The sequence below is a fragment of the Amblyomma americanum genome, chromosome 10 (genome assembly GCF_052857255.1).
Source record: "Amblyomma americanum isolate KBUSLIRL-KWMA chromosome 10, ASM5285725v1, whole genome shotgun sequence".
Lineage (NCBI taxonomy): Eukaryota > Metazoa > Arthropoda > Arachnida > Ixodida > Ixodidae > Amblyomma > Amblyomma americanum.
In genome coordinates, this window is record NC_135506.1 from 131093769 (window position 1) to 131104677 (window position 10909).

The following is a 10909-nucleotide window of genomic DNA, read 5'->3' on the forward strand; positions in this document are numbered from 1 at the left end:
TTCGTGATTTTTCCGCTTTTTGTGACGCATTCCTTAATACTACTGAACGTTGTTTTACTGTTCTTCATGAGAACATTCGAAGCCTTCGGAAGCACAGGGACGAATTTTGGTTTGTAGACGGTGTATTAAATTATTCCATTGATGCTTTCGTTTCAACCGAGATTAACATTTCATATAACCATTCGAAGCAATTTTCAATTTTCGGATACTCTAGGTTTTTCTTTACTCGTGACTCTGGGCTAAGGGGCGGTATAGCGACTTTTGTCAAGGACAGGTGGGTTTCGACGACTACATCTAGCTCTTTCACTACTGCGGAATCATTAGCTGTCTGCATTCACAAGAAACATTTTGACATAGCTGCTGTTGCTATTTATCGTCCACCGAAGCAAAATATTGCCTACCTCATCGAAGAGCTGAGCAAGACTAACTTTCCACCGTGTCGTATTTGCATGATTGGTGACATCAATATTGACCTTCTAAAAACTAAAAAAACAATTGGTTGTCGATCACTTAAACATTCTTCCCGAAGCCAAAATTGATGCCACAATCAACCTTCCCACACGCGTAGAAATGTTTGGTAGTAAATTATTATCGTCATGCATTGGACCACGTGAACGTTCGCCTTGTACACAATGAATCTAGTTCATCTATCGTAGAACAAAAAATGTCGGACCATTTTGTTGTTGACTGTCGTGTTTTTTCACAAGCTGGGATAAGGGCTATGAAGAAAAGAAAAATTGGATACAATCGAAGTCGTTGACAGACTTCGACTAGACTCCGCATGGGAAAAATACGACTGGGATCTGTTCTGTTGTCCCCGGACAACCAGCCCGGATTCCACATTTGCAAGTTTCACAAATTCTCCTGCCAACGCCCTTGGACAGGCCCCTTGGACTAGCCCGGTGCTGCGCCGCAAGGCAACCGCGCCCTAACACTCCCTGGCCATACCATCGACTGGGACGCAGCACGTGTAATTGCAAAGGAAAAATCATTACCAAAAACGCCTTCTCATAGAATCATTGTGCATTCAATCCACGCCAAACACGATTAACCGGACCCGTGGCAATCTCCCAGAGATATACCTGCGCACCCTTCAAAAAACTGCCCATATATAGCTCACCTGCCCGTCCTTCGCTTCTTTGTGATCAAGGCACCCGTACGGGCGCCGAAACGTCAATTCATTCTTATTTTCTTTGAACCTTGGCGAGTGTATGTTTTCTTCATCAGTATCAACAAGCTATGACGCTGCGCCGCTAGGCAGCCGCGCCTTATGGAGAAGCATCGGCGAGCAACATGTCCAAACGTGTTGCAACATTGCTAGACAGCCAGGCGCCGGTTCCCCTTTCCCCCTGGGAGTCACCGCGCGCGGCAAACTTGAAGCGGGTGGCCAGCGCTGGTTGGACCTCTCGGATGGCTGTCAAGTGCTGGATTTTTATTGGTCCGTTTGTGTGACGACCGTTTCTCGGGGCTATATAAGCCAACGCTGCCGCCTGGAGAGGACTCCGGACTCCTATCTTCCGAGCTTGTGCTGAATGTGCCGCTCCCGAGTGGAGTGTGATGTGTGACGCGTTGGAGCCTCGCCCTACGTCACCGTGCGAGAACAGTCGCGTTTGCTGCTAGCTCTCGGCCCCTGTGCTGACCTCGTCCTGTTTAATGCTCTCTACATAATGTATAAAATCCCTTTCGTTGTCCTCATCGACGCCTGACTCGGAGTCTTCGCTACCGACTGAGAGCTGGCGACGCTCTGTCACAAAACGGGTGGCGAGCGTTACAAGACCACCTCAAAGTCACAACACTGGATGGCAGCTACGGGATTGACCGGCATCAGCTACCTCGGCGCGGTGAGTGCCTGAAGTTTATCTCAAACACCAGACTTTCTCTGACACAGGTTATAGTAGCTTAGAGAAGGACTTGGTGTAGCATTGCGTTAACCTTGTGTGTTTCAAGCCTAGTAAGAGTGTTTTGAAAACCAAGGGATGCTGAGGGTGTAAACAGGGCATTGTGTGAAATACTTGCGCGTGTCTTACTAGTAACGTTATAGTAGCGTACGGCAAGTATATTCAAAAAGGGTAAACAGCAAGAGAACAGTGTGAACGATGGAGAAGTACAAGGTCAAAGAACTTCTCCAAATTTGTGAGGAGTTGGGCATTGATTTGGGCTCAGCAAAAAGAAAGAATGCGATCCTTGAGGTCATGAGGACTGGGGACGTAACGGCTGAGGAAGCCGAAGAGGCCTGGGCGGATATCAATGAACTGTGTGAGCAGCAGGAAAAACGTCGCGAGGAGGGAAAGAAAGAAAAACGTCGCGAGGAGGAAAAGGAAGAGAAACTTCGCGAGGAGGAAAAGGAAGAGAAACGTCGCGAGGAGGAAAGGGAAGAAAAACGTCGCGAGGAGGAAAAGCAAGAGAAACGTCGCGAGGAGGAAAGGGAAGAAAAACTTCGCGAGGAGGAAAAGAAAGAGAAACGTCGCGAGGAGGAAAGGAGAGAAAAACGCCGCGAGGAGGAAAACGAAGAAAAACGTCGCGAGCACGAATTTAAAATGAAAGAGTTGGAGCTCGCCGGCGCCTAGCCTCGCTTCTAACGGTCCAAGAATACGCGATCAACTTCCAGCGTTTGTCGTCGGAGAGGATATGGCCAAATACTTCGTAAAACTTTAGCATGTGTGCGAACGGAATTGCATTGAGCGATCCCTCTGGCCACAGAATCTGTTAGCCTTGCTTCCTGGGGAGGCATCGGACGTAATAACTTGCTTATAGAAAGAGGCGTTCGAAAGCTGCAGTGACGTGAAGGAAGCGCTACTGCGGAAGTACAAATTGTCGCCCGAAGCTTTCCGGCAGAGGTTCCTGTATGCAAAAAAGGGCAGGGAGTCGAATGTTGACTTCGCGTTTCGTCTAAAAGCCGACCTGGTGGAATGGCTGAACGGCGAAGAGGTTTTCGACGACCGCGATAAAATTGTCGAATGCATCGCGCTGGAGCAGTTCTACCATTGCATTGATGAGGATGTCAGGCTCTGGCTGCAAGATAGGTTAAAGGAGGTTAAGCTAAGCAAGGCAGCAGAGTTAGCGGAAGAGTATTACACCCGCCGCAGCTTGCACAGCAGGGCAGTGCGCGTAGAAAAAACCTATAGGAGAGATGGTTTTTCCAGGAAGTCCGACGAACGGAAGCAAATCACCCGTCGCGAGTCTCGGAAAGACGAGTCCCTTATCAAAAAAACGGTAAGGGTAGGACAGAATGCATCTCAGAAGGCTAACGATAGACCCAAGCAGCGAAACGATGCGACGAATTCTTTTGAAAAACGGAAGCCGTTAACCTGCTACAACTGCCAAAAGCAAGGGCAAATCGCGGCGAACTGCCAAGAGAAAATTGCTTTTGCAACAATACGGGAAACAAACAAAAACGTGCGACTATTGGAGCCATATATGCAGGAAATTATGGTAAATGGCAAGAAGTGCAGAGCACTTCGGGACTCGGCAGCAACTATGGACGTTGTCCACCCGTCTTTCGTCTCCTCGAGTGATTTTACGGGAGAATGCGCTTGGATACGGCAAGTGGCCGAGGAGGAGAGTGTCTGTTTGCCGATAGCAACAGTTATCGTTGAAGGAGAGTCCGGGAAACTTAACATAAAAGCCGCTGTGTCTGCCGCCCTCCCACAGCATTTTCCCTACCTCTTCTCAAATAGCTCGGAGCAGCTGCTGAAGGATCAAGGCAAATCATTCTTCGCCGACGTGGCGTACATGGCCCTCACGCGATCCAAAGCGCGTCAGCTGTCGAAGGAACTTGACTTGGCGGCGATGAGCGAACAGCGGGGCGGCACACGGACCGATCAAGGTAATTTGAGTGGCGAGCAGGCACGGGAGATGCAGAGCTCGGAGGCTGGCCTGGGCCAGCGTGGCCTGGAAGTTACTGGGAGTTACACGTGCAGTGCTAGTCGCGATGTAGACACGAAGCCGCAGTTAGGTGACGCGGGCTCCACACTCGCTCCAGTTTCCGCCAGCTGGCAGGAGCTAGCTGCAGTTGAAATGAAAACTGATTCGCGAGCAGCAGGAAGATTGCTCCATAGCCGATCTGATGAAGAGCGTCAGACTGGGGGTGGAGAAAAAGAGGGTTTCATTTTACGAGAAATCTGGCTTATTGTACCGCTGCTACACGGATAAGCAGGGTCGCAAATATGAGCAGCTTCTGATTCCTCGGAAATATCGCCGTCAGTTACTGGAACTCGCGCACGAAAATGCGTGGGCTGGGCACCTTGGCTTAAAAATACCAAGGCTAGAATGGCTCAGGAGTTTTACTGGCTGTATTGTTGGAAGGATATCGAACAATTCGTGCGCTCTTGCGACACCTGCCAGAGAGTCGGCAAATCCACTGACAAGTGGAAGGCACCAATGAAATTGGTGCCATTCATAACAGAACCTTTTCGGCGACTGGTAATCGACATTGTAGGTCCTCTGCCAGAGTCAACGAACGGTTGTAGGTATGTTCTGACCGCCCTGTGTGTCGCGACAAAGTTCCCAGAGGCGGTACCTCTTAAGGAGCTAAATTCCTCACAGGCCGTAGACGCTCTGCTCTCAATGTTCGCACGCGTGGGGTTCCCTTCCGAGATTCAGTGCGACAACGGCAGCGTCTTCACCAGCTGCCTAACTTCTACTTTTTTGGAAAGATGCGGCATTAAAGTGGTGCACACTTCTATCCATCACCCACAGTCTAACCCAGTAGAGCGAATGCACTCGGTGCTGAAGCGAATATTGAGAGCCCTGTGCTTTGAGCGTCATTGTGACTGGGAGGCCTGCATTCCCGCAGCTATGTTCGCCTTGAGATCTTCTCCCCATAAGAGCACAGGCTTTAGCCCCGCGGAGCTTGTATATGGCCGGAGCCTAAGAACTCCGCTGCGCATGCTACGAGAGTCTTGGGAGGGCAGTGACGACGACCCAAATGTAGTCTCCTACGTCCTCGACCTCCTCCAGAGGCTCGAGAAAACAAACGATATTGTAGAGAACCACATGAAGGCGGCGCAAAACTTGTCAAAGGAATACTACGGCAAGTCAGCAAAAAAACGCACTTTTGAAGTGAGTAGCCAAGTGATGCTGCTGCGACCGTCGAAGAAAAACAAGCTCGAGGTTCACTGGGAGGGGCCCGCAAAGGTTGTATCGAAGATTTCCGATACCAACTACGAAGTTAAATTAGGGAGAAGGCCCAACAAAATTTATCACAGCAATTTGATGAAACTATACATTCAGCTTCACACGATTGTAAGCATGACGGTAAATGCTGCCGATGAGGAAGGGGCCGAAATCCTGACGACGGCTGACATGAAAGAATGTGGTTTAGAGCTAATGTTGGAACACCTTACGTTGGACGCGCGTCTAAGTGTCGCCCAAAAGGAGGACTTAAAGGGAATCGTTGCAGAGTTTAAGGAGGTTTTTTCAAACGGTCCGGGAAGGACCACGGTCCTAGAGCACGACATCGAGTTAACATCTGAGCAACCGATCCGCAGTAAACCGTATCGTTGTTCACCCGCACAGAAAAAAAATCATGGCTGAGGAGATTCAGCGCATGCGTGACTTGGGGGTTATTGTCCCAAATGAGATCGATTACACATCGCCCTGATAATCTTCCAGGTTCCGGGAAAAGATCCGAGGCCCTGCGTCGATTATCGGCGTCTGAACGCGATAACCCGAGATCAGACATACCCAAAACCGAACCTGGAAGAAAGGGTAGAGACGCGTGTCGAAGTCAAATTATATATCTACCCTGGACCTCGTGCGAGGCTTTTGGCAAGTACCCCTTACGGAACGGGCTAGCCGCTGCGCCGCGTTCGTTTCCCCGTTTGGAACGTTCCGCCCACTCATGTTGAGCTTCGGACTCAAAAACGCGCCGTACTGTTTTTCTAGCCTGATGGACAGAGTGCTTTATGGTTTGGGCGAGTTCGCCTTACCGTACCTCGATGATACTGCCATATTTTCGGACGCTTGGGAAGCACATCTGGAGCACTTGCGTGTCGTATTGAGCAGGTTGAAAGAGGCAGGCCTTACGGTGAAACCAGCTAAATGTCACCTAGGTTGCGGTGAAGTGACTTACTTGGGCCATGTGGCAGGGTGCGGCCGGCATAGACCTTCCGACATCAAAGTAGCCGCTATTGTGAACTATCCCCGGCCAACCACTAAGACGGATATAAGGGCCTTTTTAGGTTTAACTGGATATTACCAACACTATGTGAGAGACTTCTCTGACCTTGCCTGCCCGCTAACGGACGCGCTTCGGAAGTCTGAGCCCGTTAAGGTGGCGTGGGACCCGAAGAAAGAAAATGCATTCCAAATGCTGAAGCGAGCATTGAGCCATAAGCCGGTTCTGACGGCACCAGACGTTTCGAAAGGTTTCATCATTCAATGTGACGCGAGTGATCGCGGCATGGGAGCGGTGCTATGCCAAGAAGATGCTAGTGGTCATGAACGACCAATTTTGTATTTGAGTCGCAAATTAAGTTGTAGGGAAGAGGCATACAGTACCTCTGAGAAAGAGTGCGCCTGCGTTGTATGGGCAGTGCAGAAGCTGGCTTGTTATGTCTCCGGTTCTAAGTTTATTGTGGAAACGGACCATTGCCCTCGCACTTGGTTAAGTAACATGTCGTCTAAAAGTGGCCGTTTGCTGAGGAGGAGCGTGACCCTCCAGCAGCACAACCTCGTCATCCGTTATAAGAAGGGAAGGTTGAACGCGAACGCAGATGCTCTAAGTCGTGCATTCTAGGCCTCGCTTCTTTCAGTGACCTCCTTGTTACTTACCTTATTTCGCTTCGCGACAACCTGTCATGTTCGCAGGAAGATCGGGGCAAAAATGAATAACCTCATTTGCTTCCTCAGTAGTGTGCTTTCGGTCCAAGTGATTTCAAGGGGATCATTCTATTTTCATTAGTATTCATGATTATGATGGTCCCTTATATTTTGTTGTTTTGCGAAATTGTTGTTTGAACCTTGTGTACCCGATCGTCAACCTGCCTCTTGTTGCAGCGGGGAAAAAAAAGACAGCAATTTAGTTAGGTTGAATTGGACTATGGCCTTGTCTGGTGTTTGACAGGAGACAGAGGGCACTTGCTCGTGTTGGGTGTTGCCTTTTGCCGGTCGGTTTTTGCAAGCTGCAGATCGGCCAACCATGACCTGTGGCGAGAAGCAAGGGCATCAGAATGACCCGAGCGAAGCTGGTCGAGGTGCCTTGGCGACAACGCTGTGAGCAGCGATCCTGGCCCGGCGAGTGGGACCTGGGCACGTGAAGGTGCCTGGCGTCCGGACACTGGACGTGAGCTTCGACGAGCCTGACGAACGTGCGCGCCTGGAATCCGAGCCACGTGGAAGCAGCTCGTCTTCCCGGCGCCTTAAATGAGGGCGGGGATGCTGTTGTGCCCGGACAACCAGCCCGGATTCCACATTTACAAGTTTCACAAATTCTCCTGCCAACGCCCTTGGACAGGCCCCTTGGACTAGCCCGGTGCTGCGCCACAAGGCAACAGCGCCCTAACACTCCCTGGACAAGCTATAATGCTGCGCCGCTAGGTAGCGGCGCCTTATGGAGAAGCATCGGCGAGCAACATATCCAAGCGTGTTGCAACATTGCTAGACAGCCAGGCGCCGGTTAGGTGCGGATGGGCTCACGTGGCGGAACCAGGTGAAGTACCTCGGCCTCCTGATCGACCGACGCCTCACCTGGCTTCCTGCGGTGAGGCCCTCCTGCCTCGTCTACGACGAATCGGCCAGGCGGTCCAGCGCCTCCAGGCCAGGGACCAGGGCTGCTCTCCTTCCTGGGCCCTCCGCCTCTACCACGCAGCGGCCACGTCTCTAGTGACATATGCCCTCCCGCTATTGACCCTGCCACCTGCCCGCCTTCGGACTCTAGAGCTTGGACACCGCTCCGTCCTGCGGCAATGCCTGGGCCTCCCGCGTATCTCCCCCATCGCTGCCACTCACGCGGAAGCAGGGTCCTGGCCGCTGTCCCTCCTGCTCCTCCAGATGGGTCTGCGCCACGTGAACCGCCTATACCATGCTCCAGACGGAAGGGCCCTCCTGTCTCGGCTCCGCCGAGCACCGGGCTCCCGCATGGGGCTCCTGTATAGCACTTTCCACAGGCTCTTCGGCCCCCCTGTCAACCAGGCACCATTCCCGCCCCCACCAACAAGGCCGCCGCTTCCCATCTCGGTGGACATCCGGAGCTGCAGTAGGCGCCGTACACCTGTTGCTGCCCTGCAGCACACTGCTGCCACCCTGCTGCAGGAGTCCCTGGGAGGACATCTCCAGGTCTACACCGACGGCTCGGTACTTCCAGCAACAGGCCAGGCCGCTGCGGCCTGCGTAGCACCGGCCTTAGGTGCAGCACTGTCGTGCCACCTGCGGTTCCCAGCCAACTCCACGGCGGCTGAACTGGCGGGCCTCCACCTGGCAGCAGACCTGCTCCTCCTTCTGCCTGGACAGCAGCCCGCAGTCATCTTAACCGACTCGAGAGCAGCCCTCCAGCTGTTGCGCCAGCACCAGCCCAGACAGCACACGGTGGCCAACCTTAAGGCCCGACTTATGGCCATCCAGGATGCTGGCCGTCCGGTCTCCCTCCAGTGGCTGCCTTCACACGTTGGCATCACTGGGAACGAGGCTGCGGATCAGCTGGCCGGAGCCGCCCACACCAATGGCTCCCCGGTGTCCTCAAAAGTAACGCAGCTGGACTTCGCCCGTCCTGCTCTTCGGCAGGCCGTACGGGCCCTCCACTCCGATCCCCGCGTGGCCTCAGGAGCCCGCTTCATGCGGGTACCCGACTGCCTGCCACGGAGGGAACGGGCCCTAATCCTGCGACTACGAACGGGCTGCTCATGGACACAGGCCCGGCTACACCGACATGGCAGAGCCCGTCCCCGGCCTGCTCCTTCTGTGGGGCAGACGAGACTCTGGGCCACCTCCTCTGTGCCTGCCCGAACCTAGAGGCCGCCCGGCGTGACATGACTGCTGGGTACCGCAACCTAGGGCTGCCCTCCTACTCGGACCAAGACCTGCTGCACCCAAAGCGCAGCCAGACTGAGGCCTTCCGACTGCTGCTGGAATTCCTTCAAATCTACGGGATTAGCCACTCGGCTATAAGCCTGGCTCGCATCCCGTGATCCAGAACACGGCCCATATTTCCTGGAAACCCCCAGCAGTCGGCGCAGCTGATCACTTTGGCGGCAGCTTGTTCACCACCTCGACACCTGCCGTGGTGCCCTGAACGGGAGTGCGGCTCCCCTGATGCCCTCCCCGCGCGCACTGGTGCGTGCGCGGCCCCGACGCGCCGTCTCCCATGGCGGTATCCAGCGTTTTTTTTCTCTCCCCCTGCTGCTGTCCTGAAGCAGCCCCCCGGCGGTACGACCAGGCCCGCATCCCGAGATCCTGGACACGGCCGCCGGTCCCTTGTGCGCCAGCCCGCTGGCGCCCCAGCTGTAACCACAGCTCCTGCGCGCCGCCGGAAACGGCGGTTTTCCTTAGCGCACCCCGCCGTGCTGCTACCCTGTAGCAGTTTACCCCGCGGTCCTCATCGGCTGCCACATGGTGGCCTCCTGCAGCCAAACCGGCTGAGCTGTAGTAATCGCCCACCTCCGCCCAGCCTTTCGGCCGGACCGGGGAAATGAGCTGCCTGCCTCCTGCAAGCCCCCGACGTGCACGCGCCACTCCCAGTGCGTGCCGTTCACCCTCCCCAGTTGTGGCTACTGCTGCTGCTGGGACCTGCCTTCCTGGACACCACGGACCACCAGCGCGCGTTGCAAGCGGACATCCCCCTCCCCACATCCCCTTTCCCCATCCCCGCTCCAAGCTGTGCCCCCGCGATATGGGTGGCAGAAATCGAGCACATTCCCCCCCACATAGCCACAAGAAGGTTCCCCTTTCCCCCTAGGAGTCACCGCGCGCGGCAAACTTGAAGCGGGTGGCCAGCGCGGTCGCTGGTTGGACCTCTCGGACGGCTGTCAAGTGCTGGATTTTTATTGGTCCGTTTGTGTGACGACCGTTTCTCGGGGCTATATAAGCCCCAACGCTGCCGCCTGGAGAGGACTCCGGACTCCGATCTTCCGAGCTCGTGCTGAATGTGCCGCTCCCGAGTGGAGTGTGATGTGTGACGCGTTGGAGCCTCGCCCGATGTGTCACCGTGCGAGAACAGTCGCGTTTGCTGCTAGCTCTCGGCCCCAGTGCCGATCTCGTCCTGTTTAATGCTCTGTACATAATGTATAAAATCCCTTTCGTTGTCCTCATCGACGCCTGACTCGGAGTCTTCGCTACCGACTGAGAGCTGGCGACGCTCTGTCACAAAACGGGTGGCGAGCGTTACAAGACCACCTCAAAGTCACAACAGTTCCTAACTCGTACTTCTGAAAGCTCTCTCTACAATTCATTTGTTCAAAGCTTCACGCTGTTGTTGGCTTAAGCCCGTTGTAGGCATTCGACTACGAACACTCAATTCAGAGCACTCTACAGGTCTGCCCGCAATAGGGCTAATGCATTACTCCGATCAAAAAGACGACAGTATTTCCAAGCAGGGTTTGTGGCATCGAAATGGAAGCCATCTAAGTCCTGGGATGTTGTTAATCGCTTATGTGGCTGTGCACCCAGGAATGTAGCTGATTCCATTTCCCGCAACTTTAGGGCGTTATCTCTGACATTTGCTGATGAGTTCAATGCTTTTTTTTCGGATGCTGGTCTGGCCGCGAATTCAAACATTCCCAGTCTACCATATCGCAGCATGCAATCTGCGCCTTTTGAAGCAGTTTATCTGTGCCGCCTCTTAAGCTTCTGTCTTCAGAACACATATTTCGTGTTCAGCAACCTATATTACAAGCAGGTGTTTGGTACGGCCATGGGTGCATCTGAGTCCGCAACCTGTGCCAACCTCGGGCTGGAGTGTGTTGAAAGTTCGGCC

The 10909-nt window shown here is 53.8% G+C and overlaps 1 protein-coding gene and 1 pseudogene across 1 annotated transcript; both read left to right on the plus strand.

Annotated features, from left to right (window-relative positions):
• The first annotated feature begins 2096 nt into the window (after positions 1 to 2096).
• On the plus strand, positions 2097 to 5535 carry LOC144108714 (uncharacterized; annotated as a pseudogene).
• Positions 5536 to 7141: 1606 nt separating this feature from the next.
• On the plus strand, positions 7142 to 9125 carry LOC144108715 (uncharacterized). Its single transcript, XM_077641883.1, has 3 exons — positions 7142 to 7196; positions 7811 to 8778; positions 8874 to 9125. The coding sequence occupies exons 1-3, from the start codon at positions 7142 to 7144 to the stop codon at positions 9123 to 9125; spliced, it is 1275 nt and encodes a 424-aa protein (XP_077498009.1).
• The last annotated feature ends 1784 nt before the right edge of the window (positions 9126 to 10909 follow it).

Excerpts from the sequence above, each read along its gene's own strand:
- LOC144108715 (XM_077641883.1), top strand. The coding sequence starts at position 7,142 with ATGACCTGTGGCGAGAAGCAAGGGCATCAGAATGACCCGAGCGAAGCT. Across the intron at positions 7,197-7,810 it reads CCCGAGCGAAGCTGGTCGAG|CGGCCACGTCTCTAGTGACA; the intron begins GTGCCTTGGCGA and ends TCTACCACGCAG. Across the intron at positions 8,779-8,873 it reads CAGGAGCCCGCTTCATGCGG|AGCCCGTCCCCGGCCTGCTC; the intron begins GTACCCGACTGC and ends CCGACATGGCAG.